General features: G+C 36.5%; 1 protein-coding gene across 1 annotated transcript in view; it reads left to right on the top strand.

The window, feature by feature from the left end:
* Positions 1-2,162: 2,162 nt before the first annotated feature.
* LOC143235772 (voltage-gated inwardly rectifying potassium channel KCNH6-like) overlaps positions 2,163-17,208 on the top strand; it is a 107,574-nt gene continuing 92,528 nt past the window's right edge. The window contains exon 1 of the mRNA XM_076473974.1: positions 2,163-2,383. Coding sequence (XP_076330089.1) covers positions 2,267-2,383 — 117 coding nt within the window. The 5' untranslated portion in view covers positions 2,163-2,266. The remainder of the gene's footprint in view (positions 2,384-17,208) is intronic.

Genomic DNA, 17,208 nt, shown 5'->3' with positions numbered 1-17,208 from the left:
AGATACAGTACAAGACAGGAGTTACAGCAGATATAGCAGAGACAGGGACCTACAGTAGATATATAGCAGAGAAGGACGTACAGTAGATATAGTAGAGACAGGACTTACAGATAGAGTAGAGACAGGACCTACAGTAGATATTGTAGAGACATTGGACTTGGCTACAACTAGAATACGTAAACAAACTCATAATCTTGCTAACTTGCCAAGTTATCAAATGGTAGAGAGAAAAGAAAACTCTGTAGCAGAAATTAATATCCAGCTACAATTGACTGATGTTTATTATTAGAATAGCAAATCCAGCAAAATATTAGTTAGTAAATCGAATCCTTATCTAATCCATCTACAATAATGGACAGTAAAATTAACCCTAACAACAACCTTATCTAATCCATCTACAATAATGGACAGTAAATTAACCCTAACAACAATCTTATCTAACCCATCTACAATAATGGACAGTAAGATTAACCCTAACAACAACCTTATTTAATCTAACTACAATAATGGATAGTAAAATTAACCCTAACAACAACTTTATCTAATCCACCTACAATAATGAACAGTAAGATTAACCCTAACAACAACCTTATCTAATCCATCTACAATAATGGACAGTAAGATAAACCCTAACAACAACCTTATCTAATCCATCTACAATAATGGACAGTAAGATTAACCCTAACAACAACCTTATTTAATCTAACTACAATAATGGATAGTAAAATTAACCCTAACAACAACTTTATCTAATCCATCTACAATAATGGACAGTAAGATTAACCCTAACAACAACCTTATCTAATCCATCTACAATAATAGACAGTAAAATTAACACTAACAACAACCTTATCTAATCCATCTACAATAATGGACAGTAAGACTAATTTTTTATTAACATACTCGACAGCAATGTCTAACCTGCAACAACTGTTAATCCCGTGACAATAATCCCAGTTTCGTCCTTTGTAATTACCCATATAATTAACCTCGATTAAAACAAATATTTATCACTAATCTAGTGATATATTAAAATAACACATATTTTACCATTTCAATAATATTCGGTAAAAAGTCCAATTTTTACATGAAACTGGCTATTCAAAGGAAAGGTTATCGCTGCACATGCTTATCGACAGCCCATCTATTTGATGGAATAGAGGGGGAAACCTCGTAAAAATTATTTAGTTTTTACTATTCTTTCATCAGTTGATAGTTTTAAGTAGTTTCGAGTGACGCAGCACTATACGAGTGACAGTAGTTTTTATATAGAATAATTTATGTACACTGAGCAATGTTAAAACTTGTTTATTTCCTTGGGGGAGTGTGTAGTGGTTTATTGATTGATTGTTTAGAACACAGCTACAAAATGGGCTATCTGTGCTCTGCCCACCATGAGTATCGAAACCCGGTTTCTAACAGTGCGAGTCTGCAGGTATATTGCTGTGCCACTGGGGGAAACGTGTAATAATAAACTATTATAAGTGCGCGAATGAATTTTATGGCTGCACAATTCGTGCGTAGCTGTGTGTAAAAAAAGGCTTAGCCACACAATTAAACACCAAAATATTATCGTGAATTTCTTGAGGGGTTAGGCAACTTCATAAATATGATAAGTCATCGGAAAAAAAACACTTCTACTTTTTACCCATTATTAACCTTCTTCTGTGTATTACTGGCTGTTTTGACTGTTTTAGGAACCTCTTATGTCTTTACCATTCTAACCAATTGTCACTAAACAGCAAAGCCACTGGCTCTAATTTTCAACTGCTGACCAGAGGAAAAGAACAGATTCTCAGCGCTCATCCCCAACTCTTGATCTGTCTTTTATCAACGAATAATGGGATTGACCACAAATTACAACGCCTCTAGGAATGAGAAAGCGATCATGTTTTACGTCGGGTTACGATCCCGTAACCCGCAGACTGTGAGTCGAGTGCTCTAATCAACAGGCGATACAACTACTATTCGCTAACGCCAACAAGCGTAATTACAGAGTCCGATAACACACCGATAAAAGCTAATTTCACAAAATGAAGTGAAGGGGATTTCTTGCAATCCATATAATTATTGTTCTTCGTCCACTTATCTAACATTACGTTTGTGATGTCACATTTAAACTCCGATTTATTCGACACCATAATTTTTTTATTTTACAGCAACAGCTAACAACCTCATTAAGCCACTTCCGAACGCCTCTTCAGACTCAGACCTGTCTAGGTACCGGTCACAGCATCAGCGGGCTCGGTCACCGTCTCTGAGTAACATGATTTCTGAGAATAACGCCAAACAAAAAGAAAACAGCCACTCTTCGACAACGTCCAAGTTCCTGAAAGAGATGCAGGCCCACAGTAAACACCATGTTGGAGAAAAAGTCGCGCAGGTGAGGTTATTCCTCCGTTCATTTTTCTGTGGTTTGGGATGCAGTTCCCTGTTTTCAGAAGACAGACATAGTTCGCTGTGTAAATATCGGATGCTGATTATTCTGTTATACATAATGTGTAAACCTGAACCTTAATATTAACGTAATGTGTGCAAACTAACGATTATTAACGTATTGCACGTGATGTATAAAAATCAGCCGTTGTTATTAATGTGGTATATGAGAGTTAACCCTTATTATTACTGAGTTGTACGTAATGTCTGAAACCTTCAACGTGTTTTAAATAGTATATGGAAACTAACCTTTACTATCGGCGTGTTGTACGTTAACCCTTAAAAATAAGAAGGTTTGATAATGTTTTTTCTTTAAATTATTTCTTTTAACCGCGAAAACAATTCTTAAAAAAAAAAAGAAGTCCTTAGTCTTCTTAGGCTTAAAGTTCGCCTAACGTGAATTGTTTGAAATATTCATAGCATACACTTTCCTGCTTTAGAGTAGTTATTGATCTTTTTACGATGTCTTCCTTTTGTTTTGTAGAAAAATAACTGATATTGTTTATTACTGAGATACACAGCTAATGTAGTTCTCTTCCAAACGTTCGTTACTCTAGTTAGAAATATCTCTGTTTGTGAGGAATGTTGACTCTTTTCTCTAGAAATAAGAAACATTTTTAATATATTAAAATGTTGTTTCTTTTCATTTACGTTCATCGATAAAATATCTAAGCTACAACATCGAGCCCAGGTTTGAGTTGTTGCAGTGGTTGAGAAGTGTTTTCACATGTTGGTTTGAGTTGTTGTGGAAGTGGAAGTTTCAGGAGGTAACAACTGTTGTTGTTTCTTTTGAATCAAACATATTAACATTGTTTTATGTAAAGTAAAGTAACATATTATAGCTGAAGGTAGGATGTCCACCATGGAGTCCTCCGTTTGGAAGACTAGCTATCCATTCTTCTCTGTTCTTCCAGTTCCTGATTTAAACTTCTACTTCCATCAGTGTAAACGAGTCTTCGCTTCTTTCTCGCATTACTTTCTTCGATTTTATTTTCAGAAACTCCGCCAGTCTTCCCTCAAACCTAAGTACATAGCCAAAGAAAAGGAACTTAAATACGTGTCAGAACCACACGAGACTGGAGTAACACGTGCTTGTAAAAACGTATTTTAATATTTATATTTATATTTCTTCTTTGTGAACATATTTAACTGCCCGTTTTTCAAAGTACTGCAAAATAATTACGTTTATTCTTCAATGGTCAAAACACAAATAAAGATAATTGTGTGTTTAATGGCATTTAAATTTACCTTTTAACGGTTTTCCATTGGTTATAATCGATAGGACCGTGTTATAATAATATCCAATCTATAATAAGAAGAGTTGATATTGTATCAGCACTAATTTTTAATTGAGTTATACATTCTTTGTTGATTATCGGCCTTAAACACTCCTCCATGCATTCGTTTTGAACTTAAGCGTTATCAATAGGTGGCGCTTCTAAATACTACCCAAATAACAGTAATTTTTATTTAAATTAATTAACGCATTAGTCTTGATACTTAAGATACATTTATTTATTGCAGATTTAGGCTTAACAATAACAGACGAATCCTTTTTATTTAATATTGTTTTTAGATTATTTAGAAACAACAGTAACAAGCGTTTCCCCACAACCACTTAGATTTATACATTATCTAAGGTTTATAGCATAAACACCCTATTAGTTAGTAGTTTGTTTGTTTTTGCTTTGTCCGACTTCGTTTTTTTGTTTAAGCTGTCGGATAAAAAAGTACAATCAACGAGATTTTGATGTTTAGGCTTAGTGTGTTAGGTCTAAAGTGCTGCACAAAATATTATGAAATCTTGACTTAACTTATTACTTTTAGACTTTGTGAGAAACATAGCTTTGTTAGTAGCGTCGGTATAGAAATCATGTCATGTCACTAATAATATAAGCTTTATGTAAATTTATAAAAATACTCAAAATGAAGAATGCATTAAATGGCCAGTTTTTTACGTCCCAATGTGTTGAATGCGCACAATCATGTTTGTCAAAAGACAAAAATAAACATTCAGCGATCTACTGACAACCTAAATAAGCACGTGTTTACCAAACCCTTTGAACACTGATAAGTAATTTAGTTATTAAAAAAATAACTTGTGCACTGCATGTACTTCCGCGAGGTCTTCGAAAGTGTTCTGTTTTAACAGAAAACAAAACCAAAATTAAAAGCAATAAGTCTTTTTATTTTTTGCTTTTGAAGTCCGTATGTCATACTGTGTTGTGACCTAAATAATGCGTAATTTGTCTAGATGGCATGTGCACGTGTTACCGATGTCACGACAGTGTAGATTGCAGCATTAAATGCCTCTTAGGTAACGTTATTTTAGGGTCTACTGAATGACAGGAAATACACCATCGTGTTGTACTGCAAGTGGTTAAAACAGGTCATAACATATACATATATTTGTACGTAAGACTTAATATTTATCTCTTTAAAGGTTGACATCAAACTAGTTTGGATTAAAAGGAAATTACGTTTCTTTTGTGTTTCTTTTTACATCTGTTCGGCCTTAATTACTGCTGCACAGAATGATGCGGTTTAATTATATTTATTTATCAAAAACATAACATTACGTTATTCGTGATGACGAGAAACCCACTTGAAATTAAAATGTATCTCAGGACGGCTGGAATGGGTATTACTACTTTTACTGATAAAGCAAAGAACAACGTTTCGGCCTTCTTAGGTCATATTCAGGTTATTTTCTGTTTTATTAGTAAAACTGGCCATACCAGCCGTCCTGAGATACACATGACATTACTTAACCGTATTTTGTATCCAGAACATTAAATACACACATTATCTCTTCTGCAAAAAATATTTATAAGAACATCTGAGTGGATAAGTGAGTGTATAATAACATATCCGTTACTACACTATATCTGCTGTATTCACTCTCGACGAGGCCTTGAAACACTTTAACATTAGTGTCGCTATAAAACATAAAGTAAGTAAACTTTGTTTCTTTAGGAATATTGAAACAATATAAATCTTTACTTACAGAAAGTTCACACAGTTTGAATGTGGATCTTTTGCGACAAAATTCGAATATTATTTTATTAGATATAACTTCCATTGTCTTAGTTATATGTATTTTACTAACCGAATTTGAAATGCTTAAATTAGATTTACTTACTTTGTGCGTCGTATTATTTACCAAACTACACAAATCCATGTGTGCCCCTATTCCAAAAGACATCTACTTATTAAAGCAATGATGAATTTACCAAACTTATATGTAGGTGATTCCAGATTCCAAGTATAGTCCATGCGTGTAATAAACAGGAGAATTTTAACGAGAACAGTGCAATAGTTTATCGACTAACAGTTAACAACAGCGTCGTGATCACAGTTGTGCACGGAGGAACTTAATCGATTATTTTACTATAGAGAGAGGACGTAATACCAACTCAGATTCCGAGGTCTGGGCTCTGATGGATTGCATCACTAAGGTATGTTTTTTGAATTTTGAGCAATGGTACACAGGGGCTAGCCGTCTCTAATTTAATAGTGTAGACTAGAGATAAAGCAGTTAGTCATTGTCACCCACCGCCAAATCTTGGACTACTCTTTTATCAACGAATAGTAAGATTGATCGTGACGTTTCAATGCCCCCACGGCTGAAAAGACGAGCATGTTTGGTGCGACGGAGATTCGAACCCGCGACCCTCAGATTACAATTCGAGTGCCCTAACTATCTGGCAGAAGAAAATTAGTAGAAAGTAACTGAAATGGGTTTTCTAATTTCTCCCTTGAGGTATTGTTTGTTTTTTGAATTTTGCGAAAAGCTACACGAGGGCTATTTGCATTAGCTGTCCCTAATTTAGTAGTGTAAGGCTAGAGGAAAGGCAGCAAGTCATCACTACCCACCGCCAACTCTTGGACTACTATTTTACCAACGAATTGTGGGATTGATCGTCACATTATAACCGGGTTTCGATACCGTGGTGGGCGGAGTACAGATAGCCCCTCGTGCAGCTTTGTGATTAATTACGAACAAACACTGGACCACAAAAGATACAGATCACAATAGTTACATTAATATTTTACTAACAATAATGAAGTGGTCTTCCTTTCATTCATCAACATAACCGTGTTGTTCGTATGACCCTAGAAAATAACTAAAATACAGAGATACAACACAAGACTGCAAACTTTGATACATATGTTTCAATGTCGAAAAGATGGCGTTGTTCTACTGGTCCTATAGCTGGTATAGACCAAAGTGCGTGTGTTTTTGTTATTTACTGTACGAACAGGGGAGAGAGACATTGTCCTTTAGGCAACTGATGAATACAAATAAATCTAGTATTAGAGTAAAGATATGCTTAGGATGGAGGAACACAATACTAATATACTGACTGGAACAAAATTTATCATAAACCTCAGGCATAGAAGTAAAGTTCTGTGTAAAACGTTACGCGTAGAATTACAGACCGGTGTAAACGTTTAGGCAAAGAATTATACTCCGGTGTAAAACTTTAGGCAAAGAATTATAGTCTGGTATAAAACTTTAGGCATAGAATTATACTCTGGTGTAAAATTTAGTAATAGAATTATAGTCCAGTGTAAAACTTTAGGCACAGAGTTATAGTCTGGTGTAAAACTTTAGGAAATGAATTATAGTCTGGTGTAAAACTTTAGGCAAAGAATTATAGACCAGTGTAAAACTTTAGGCAAAAAATTATAGACCAGTGTAAAACTTTAGGCAAAGAATTATAGACCAGTGTAAAACTTTAGGCAAAGAATTATAGACCAGTGTAAAACTTTAGGCACAGATTTATAGTCCGGTGTGAAACATTAGGCAAAAAATTATAGTCTAGTGTAAAACTTTAGGAACAGAGTTATAGTCCAGTGTAAAATTTAGGAACAGAGTTATAGTCCAGTGTAAAACTTTAGGCAGAGAATTATATTCTGATGTAAAAATTTAGACACAGAGTTGTAGTCCTGTCTCAAACTTTAACTTTACTTTGGTGTGACTGTTTATCGTAGATCAATATGAGTGATATTATGTTGTAACGTGTAGAATATTATAGTTCATCCTATAGCTTCCAGCATATAACAATGTTCGTATCCCGCAGATTCACAAATATAAGATTATATTTTTCTATTATATATGTAAATATTATAACTATCAGCTATAACCATTTAAAGGGCGCGCATGTTATGGTATTATTTCTGTAATAGGGTGCGCATATTATGGTATTATTTGTGTAATAAGGATGAGTTAATTAGTTGAACAATAAGGATGAGTTATTCAGTTGAACAATAAGGACGAGTTGATCAGTTGAACAATAAGGACGAGTTGATCAGTTGAACAATAAGGACGAGTTGATCAGTTGAACAATAAGGACGAGTTAATCAGTGGAACAATAAGGACGAGTTGATCAGTTGAACACTTACAAATAATAAAATAAATAGCGAATAATTTCTTTTCTTAGCACACCATGTTTTAATTTCAAAAAGAGCACGATCCACGTGCCTAATTATTTCTCAACACTTATTGCCATATCTTGGTCATTACTTTTAATTTCCTGGTAATTCTTTTTTTCTGCGCTCAATAATTAATCTTTGTTGTCCTATCTTACACATTAGATAGAATAAATAGATTCAAACCGCAGCTAGCGTCAGTGTTGGATCAAACTATCAGAGAAAAAAAACAAAAGATTATAGAATGTGAATTGAGGGTACCTTCACACAGGTAAAGAATCAAATACCTGTTTAAACAAGGATTGTTCACACAGAAAAATAACTTTTAAACAAGGACTGTTGACACAGAAAAATAACTTTTAGACAAGGACTGTTGACACAGAAAAATAACTTTTAAACAAGGACTGTTGACACAGAAAAATAACTTTTAAACAAGGACTGTTGACATAGAAAAATAACTTTTAAACAAGAACTGTTGACACATACACAAATATCTGTTTAAAGATGATTTGTTGACGCATACACAAATATCTCTGTAAACAAGGATTATTGACACACAAAAATATATGGTAATGAACTTCATTGTTAAAGGTTTAACGATATGGTATTTGTTCTTTTCATAGAAAACCCACGCTGGTACAGCGGTAAGTCTATGGATTTACAAAGCTAAAATCATGGGTTAGATTTCCCCTGGTGGACTCGGCAGATAGCCCCATGTGTCTTTGTTATAAGGAAAAATACACACAGAGATATAATAGAATATAATAGAAGATAACAAGTGATTAAACATCGCGATAATAATTACTTGTTGATTTATCACTGACGTAAAATAAAGTCGTTCATGTGCCATTTGTAATGTTTATTTGTTTTTAATCGTAAAGCTACATAATGGGCTATCTGTGCTATACCTACTACAGGTATCGAAACTTGGTTTTTATCGTTATAAACCTTCAAACTAACCGGTGAGTCATTGGGGATTATGATATTTGTAATACCGTTGATAATTCGTGTTTTCACTTCACAAGGTGTGGTTATAAAGTTCTATGACTTCACTTTTATTTCGAAGAATAATGTACATACATCAGTGTTATGTGCTATCACCTTCAAAGTAACTTCCCTGAGCTGATACACACGTGTTCCAAAGTTCCTGCCATTTTTAGAATCAATGCTGGAAGTCTTCAGCTTTTATGTAACTAAGTTTTGTTTTCACATTATTATGGAATGTCATCAAATCTCTTATAACTTAATTTTGGTTTTTGGGGACAGACAAAAATCACACGGGGCAAGATCGGGAGAATACGGGGGGTGTGGTATCACAAGAATGTTTTTCTCTGGCAAAAATTCTTAAACAGATACAGCAGAGTGTGTGAAGGGGGGTTGTCATGGTGACCATTCTCCCACAGCTCGCGGCACTTTATTCTAAAGTTTTCTTCAAGCGAAGTAAGACCTTTTTATAAAAGACCTGATTAACTGTTTTTCACTTTAGTGACCGTTTTATCAGTGGACGATGTCAACGGTCACCCGGTCATCTTTGACCGATTCCCGGCCATCTTGGAAGCGTTATATCTACTGATAAATGATATCCTTACTTAATCAGTCATCACCAAAGGCAGTTATTAACATTTAGAGGATTCCTTCTTTACCATTGTTCACACAAAACTTGGTGATGACATGTTGCTCTTCTTGTCTGTCCATTTTTATTACAACAGGGGCAACAGATATATCTGTCAAGAGATACGTCTGTCTAAACACGGGTATAAGGTTTGGTGAAACGGCTTGTTCGTAGAGTAGATCACTATTTGTACTTTGTACACACTTCAGTGAAGCTCACTGTTTCTGTACTGGCATCTGTAACAGAAGTCTTAGAATGTTTTGATCAGACCTCCTGTATCATACACCAGGTGGCGCTCAGTAAATATCTACCTCTGTCCACTTGCTCGTGTCACACACGGGACTTAGTAGCCATCCACCTCTGTCCACTTGCTCATGTCACACACGGGACTTAGTAGTCACGTTTCTCTATCCACTTGCTGATGTCACACACGATCCATGGATTTTAATATCAACTTTCATTTGCTGGTACTACGCATGGATCTTAATAGCCACATCCTGCTGCTGTCACACTTAGAATTTAAGAGCTACGTATCTCTGTCCACGCCCGTCAGTTGTACGGGGACATGCTGCGGAAGTACAACACCAGAAACTGGTTTTCAGTACTCTTGGTACAGATGGCCCATTGTGTACCTTTGTACATAACTTCAAACAAATATACCTACGTCCACTGTGTACGAATGTAGAACAGTTTTCAGCTGTCTTCAAGCTGAACGATATTTTTATCTCTGAATTTCTAATAATTCCAGAGAGGTAAATGTTGCCCTTTTTTCAGGCACTTCGAAACTTGTCAGTAAATTGATAGCCAAGTGTAGTTGGGCGATATCTTCTCCTATTTAATTCATTGTTCTCTAACCTAACAAAATAAAACTGTATTGATAAAAGTCAGTAAGTTGTTTTTTTTTATGATGTGTTTTTGACATGCAGAAGCAGGCCTGTCTTCCTTATTAGATGTTTCGATTTAGCAGAACTTAATGTACAAGTTCTAGGAGGCGTAGGGCTCGCGTCAACTACATCTGTGGTGCCACCGGCCTTAGATTGATCTAGGTAGATAACAGAAGATCTGCAGACTCTGGAATAGCTCGTGAGGTTCTTAAGGTATGAGTACTAGCTTTACCTGGTGATGAAAAACGTCCAGGAACTCGAAGCTGGAAATTTGTTGTACTGGGTTAGCGTGTTTTGGCAGCTGTGATAACGTTTACAAGTAAAGGGTTTTCCACACTTTAAACTTCATTCGGTAGTAAATAACCCTCTGTAAACTTACTGAATTATTCTAGTCAAAACTAGATATGTCTAGTGAAGACGTAGAACGTTTAAGGAAGTCGTTCCGAGATGTGGTTAACAGACGTTCAGCGGATGAATTTGACCTTTAATTTACGAACAGCGAGGAACGGGACTGGAAGTGTGAAAATGGGTGTACCATCTTGAAACATGTGAAACAATTGACCACAGCGCTTCAGTTAAAGAGTGCTAGCGGAGTCCAGTTGATTTACAAGATGAGGCAAGTATTTTGGAATCAGAAGACAAGATTCAAGATGTATTCCATAATAAACCTCAAGAGGATCCTCAAGGAACTTCTTTGGATCGGAAAGATGGCGGCGATGATGCTGATCGCGATAAAAAAATCTACGAATCAACGTGATTGTGATAACAGGGTAGATAGAATCAACGTGATTGTGATAACAGGGTAGATAGAATCAACGTGATTGTGATAACAGGGTAGAAAGAATCAATGTGATTATGATAACAGGGTAGAAAGAATCAACGTTATTGTGAGTACTATGTTGTGCACCGTCAACGTGTTTAGTAGGTGTAAGATGACATTTCGTGATGACCACACGACGTCTATTCGCGATGACTACATGACCTCTCAAAGGATGAGAAAAAGCGTTGTCACGTTGAATATGACGGAACAGTTTAGTGATAGTTCTAGCTTGAGAGACGAAATGACAACAATGTACCGGCAAAAAGACAGTTGTCTAGGAAGACCTCAGGTGTGTGAATATATACTGCCATCTAGTGGGCGTAATAGTTTAAAGTCGGTCAGATGGGTTAATAGTTTTTTTGTAGTTTTCTGGTCTGCGTGTGTGTTTTGTGTTTTTCGTATAGTAAAGCCACGTCGGGCTATCTGTTGAGCCCATTCTGGTCTGTGGTCATCTGTTTAATGTATAGAAAAATTAATAATTTAAGTCAATATGAAATCAAGTTATTCCTGAGTTACTTGGTTTTGTATAATTTATATCCTGCGTTTCAAATAAGAAAGTTCCTGTTTGATTCTATGGCAGGACGAACAGGAAGGCTAACAGTCATTACATGCTTTCTTCCTGTTTTTCCCTGATAAGGAAATTGTTAACTAATTAAATTTATACACTGAATCTGCTTAAAAAAACAGACATTTTAATTATGCAAAATGCCGCCGGTAACTCAGCAATAACCTAAAGAGGAACTGACACTGAAATATAAAGTGTTCCATAAGTCTGGGTCTACAGAGAGAATACACATTTGTAGTCTTAAAGCTCAACAAACAAATTTCTTATGTCAGTTGTAGATATTTAAAAAAAGGAAATACCCTGATGGAACAGTACACCAAGAATTAATACACGTATGGCTGGTAATGGTATGCAATTTGTATAATGAATAAAGTTAAGGATTATGGGACCTGGTTTCTAGAACACCCTCTACGGGTTTATTCATCGCGCTAAGTACAGAACAGAGAGATATCTTTGGACATGATTTCTAGAGCACCCTCTACGTGTTCAGTCATCGCGCTAAGTACAGAACAGAGAGATATCTTGGGACATGATTTCTAGAGCACCCTCTACGTGTTCAGTCATTGCGCTAAGTACAGAACAGAGAGATATCTTGGGACATGATTTCTAGAGCACCCTCTACGGGTTCAGTCATCGCGCTAAGTACAGAACAGAGAGATATCTTGGGACATGATTTCTAGAGCACCCTCTACGTGTTCAGTCATTGCGCTAAGTACAGAACAGAGAGATATCTTGGGACATGATTTCTAGAACACCCTCTACGGGTTCAGTCATCGCACTAAGTACAGAACAGAGAGATATCTTGGGACATGATTTCTAGAGCACCCTCTGCGGGTTCAGTCATCGCGCTAAGTACAGAACAGAGAGATATCTTGGGACATGATTTCTAGAACACCCTCTACGTGTTCAGTCATCGCGCTAAGTACAGAACAGAGACATATCTTGAGACATGATTTCTAGAACACCCTCTACGGGTTCAGTCATCGCACTAAGTACAGAACAGAGAGATATCTTGGGACATGATTTCTAGAACACCCTCTACGGGTTCATTCATCGCACTAAGTACAGAACAGAGAGATATCTTGGGACATGATTTCTAGAGCACCCTCTGCGGGTTCAGTCATCGGGCTAAGTACAGAACAGAGAGATATCTTGGGACATGATTTCTAGAGCACCCTCTGCGGGTTCAGTCATCGCGCTAAGTACAGAACAGAGAGATATCTTGGGACATGATTTCTAGAGCACCCTCTGCGGGTTCAGTCATCGGGCTAAGTACAGAACAGAGAGATATCTTGGGACATGATTTCTAGAGCACCCTCTGCGGGTTCAGTCATTGCGCTAAGTACAGAACAGAGAGATATCTTGGGACATGATTTCTAGAGCACTCTCTGCGGGTTCAGTCATTGCGCTAAGTACAGAACAGAGAGATATCTTGGGACATGATTTCTAGAGCACCCTCTGCGGGTTCAGTCATCGGGCTAAGTACAGAACAGAGAGATATCTTGGGACATGATTTCTAGAGCACCCTCTGCGGGTTCAGTCATCGCGCTAAGTACAGAACAGAGAGATATCTTGGGACATGATTTCTAGAACACCCTCTACGGGTTCAGTCATCGGGCTAAGTACAGAACAGAGAGATATCTTGGGACATGATTTCTAGAGCACCCTCTGCGGGTTCAGTCATCGGGCTAAGTACAGAACAGAGAGATATCTTGGGACATGATTTCTAGAGCACCCTCTGCGGGTTCAGTCATCGCGCTAAGTACAGAACAGAGAGATATCTTGGGACATGATTTCTAGAACACCCTCTACGGGTTCAGTCATCGGGCTAAGTACAGAACAGAGAGATATCTTGGGACATGATTTCTAGAGCACCCTCTGCGGGTTCAGTCATCGGGCTAAGTACAGAACAGAGAGATATCTTGGGACATGATTTCTAGAACACCCTCTGCGGGTTCAGTCATCGCGCTAAGTACAGAACAGAGAGATATCTTGGGACATGATTTCTAGAGCACCCTCTGCGGGTTCAGTCATCGCGCTAAGTACAGAACAGAGAGATATCTTGGGACATGATTTCTAGAGCACCCTTTGCGGGTTCAGTCATCGCGCTAAGTACAGAACAGAGAGATATCTTGGGACATGATTTCTAGAACACCCTCTACGGGTTCAGTCATCGGGCTAAGTACAGAACAGAGAGATATCTTGGGACATGATTTCTAGAGCACCCTCTGCGGGTTCAGTCATCGGGCTAAGTACAGAACAGAGAGATATCTTGGGACATGATTTCTAGAGCACCCTCTGCGGGTTCAGTCATCGCGCTAAGTACAGAACAGAGAGATATCTTGGGACATGATTTCTAGAACACCCTCTACGGGTTCAGTCATCGGGCTAAGTACAGAACAGAGAGATATCTTGGGACATGATTTCTAGAGCACCCTCTGCGGGTTAAGTCATCGCGCTAAGTACAAAACAGAGAGATATCTTGGGACATGATTTCTAGAACACCCTCTACGGGTTCAGTCATCGGGCTAAGTACAGAACAGAGAGATATCTTGGGACATGATTTCTAGAGCACCCTCTGCGGGTTCAGTCATCGCGCTAAGTACAGAACAGAGAGATATCTTGATACATGATTTCTAGAACACCCTCTACGGGTTCAGTCATCGCGCTAAGTACAGAACAGAGAGATATCTGTGCACTCTGGTACTTAAGCAGAAACAAAATATTCATAACATTTTTTAGGGTCACTCTGGGCGACCACTTATTTGGCTACACATTAAAACACCATAAAAATGTTTCAGTGCTATGGATCTAAACGATTGAATGATTGTTTGGAATTCAGCACAAAGTTACTACACAAAGGGCTATCTGTGCTTTGCACATCACGGGTATCGAAACCCGGTTTTATCGGTGTTAAGTCCGCAGATATGCCGCTGTGCCACTGGGGTCCAAGTTTAAAGAAACGAACACGGGATAGATTGATTGGTTACAGATTTGCCGGTGTACGAAGTGTCGACAAATTTATCTCGCTTCTGTGCTATTGAGATCACTGAAAGTTTTATGCTCGCCCATATCTCGTGCTTGGGTTGTATTGATTGGCTCGTCGATCTTAGTTTTCTGTTCTAGGGATAAAAAAATATAATACAGATCGCGACTGCGCAGAAGACTGATAGTTACAAAAAAAAAAAAGACCGACAATGAAACTACTTCATGAATTACTTAAGGTTACGTTCTCGTGTGGCTTTCTATAGATTAACTGAAGTTAGTTCTGATTACCGAAACATGTTGAACTGTTTGATATAATAAATTAGGTGTACTTATATAATAAAAGAAGTTTATTTATATTATAAAATAGGTGTATTTATATAATAAAAGAAGTGTATTTATATAATAAAAGAAGTGTATTTATATAATAAAAGATGTGTATTTATATAATAAAAGATGTGTATTTATATAATAAAAGATCTGTATTTATATAATAAAATAGGTGTATTCATATAATAAAATAGGTGTATTTATATAATAAAAGATGTGTATTTATATAATAAAATAGGTGTATTTATATTATAAAATAGGTGTATTTATATAATAAAATAGGTGTATTTATATTATAAAAGATGTGTATTTATATAATAAAATAGGTGTATTTATATAATAAAATAGGTGCATTTATATTATAAAAGATGTGTATTTATATAATAAAATAGGTGTATTTATATTATATAATAGGTGTATTTATATAGTAAAAGAGATGTATTTAAACATTCGTAATTCTGTAGAAACAGTTCCCCACCCTTTTCCTAAAACTGAAGTTCACACATCTTCCTGACGTTAAGAAAGTCGCATAATAATTTATATACCGGTAAAATGTTGTTGATTGTGTAACGTCTACATGTTGTTGTTTTTTCTTAGAAGAAATTATCAGCCCATTAAATGTCGTTGGGAATGTTGGCTGTCATTTAGCAACACCAATCTGATAGATGAGGCAGAAATATATCAATATAAGTGTTAAAGTAACAATGCATCAGCTTTATCTGTAACTCAATCCTAAGCCTAGAGAGCTCGTATTGTAAGCCTAGGATAGAAAACCTTAAGGAGTAATATAAAGGTGAATTATATATCATAACCTTCGACCTGAAGCTTCAAAAATCTTCTGATTGTTTCCATAACATCATCGTTATGATTAAAATAGGTTCGACAGCTTGCTGTTATTTGTTTCAGATGTAATTTCAAAATGTCTTGTTTCTTTAGTCGAGCAGAGAAATCAAAATGGCGTGTCGGAATTCGTCTTCACTTTGACTTTACGAACTGTTGTTTTTATTTTAAAACTTTCTTTTATTGAGAACTTTGCTAAATGTCTCGAGGATTAATTCATCGGCTTAAGAGCAGTGTGTAGGTACATGAAATTTGATGATATTTTCCACACAAATGCGCATGTGGTTGGGTTATCCTTTGTTTGGAAGAATAATTGATACCTCATACTTGTTGAATGACATCTCTGTCAGATTATAAGAACATTTTTTAATCTCGAAGTAAATTAACGCTCGAAAAAGGCTAATGATGTTGTTAAAATAGAGCTACTCATGTAAGTACTAAGCGCGCGAGGCAGCAGTTCGAAGGGTCCAGGGCTCGAAACACGGTGTTGCTGATAGTTATTCTTATTCTTAGCTGTGTGATACTCAAAAGTGTTATTCGGTTCAGAGAACCAGGCACTCTCTAAGTGGTGGTAGCAGGTTGCGTTGGTTGGTTGCTTTCTATCTGACCAGTAGCTCAAAATTTTAGTCGCTTATACCTGAATCCTGAAGAGATAGCTGATCTGGTTGTTTAACACAAATGTCAGTTGGTATCTTTAACTGAATTTTTATAGAGTACAATAAATACATGAAGTGCAAATATTGATCATCTGTACTGTATACTGTTTATTGCTTAAGATGTATGAATTTTTTGACCAAGTATTTAAGTTTCGTGGTTAATTAAAAACGAAACGACTAAGGGTAACGTGTATTTGTGACGTTGAAGGTGGCCGATCGGTACATGGAATAAGCTAATCTCAACAGACTCGAGGCGTTCAAACTTCAAAGGAACAGTAAAAGATGCGCCTCTCAGTAAAAGTTAAGGAAATGGGCTAAGTATAAATTAAAGGACAGACTGATTCCATTCTTAGTACACTAACTACAATGTCATACCTGATTCCATTCTTAGTACACTAACTACAATGTCATACCTGATTCCATTCTTAGTACACTAACTACAATGTCATACCTGATTCCATTCTTAGTACACTAACTACAATGTCATATCTGATTCCATTCTTAGTACACTAACTACAATGTCATACCTGACTCCATTCTTAGTACACTAACTACAATGTCATACCTGATTCCATTCTTAGTACACTAACTACAATGTCATACCTGATTCCATTCTTAGTACACTAACTACAATGTCATACCTG

This window comes from Tachypleus tridentatus, chromosome 12 (genome assembly GCF_004210375.1).
Source record: "Tachypleus tridentatus isolate NWPU-2018 chromosome 12, ASM421037v1, whole genome shotgun sequence".
In the NCBI taxonomy this organism is placed as follows: domain Eukaryota; kingdom Metazoa; phylum Arthropoda; class Merostomata; order Xiphosura; family Limulidae; genus Tachypleus; species Tachypleus tridentatus.
The sequence above is the reverse complement of the archived record's forward strand: the minus strand, read 5'-3'. Positions and strand labels throughout refer to the sequence as shown.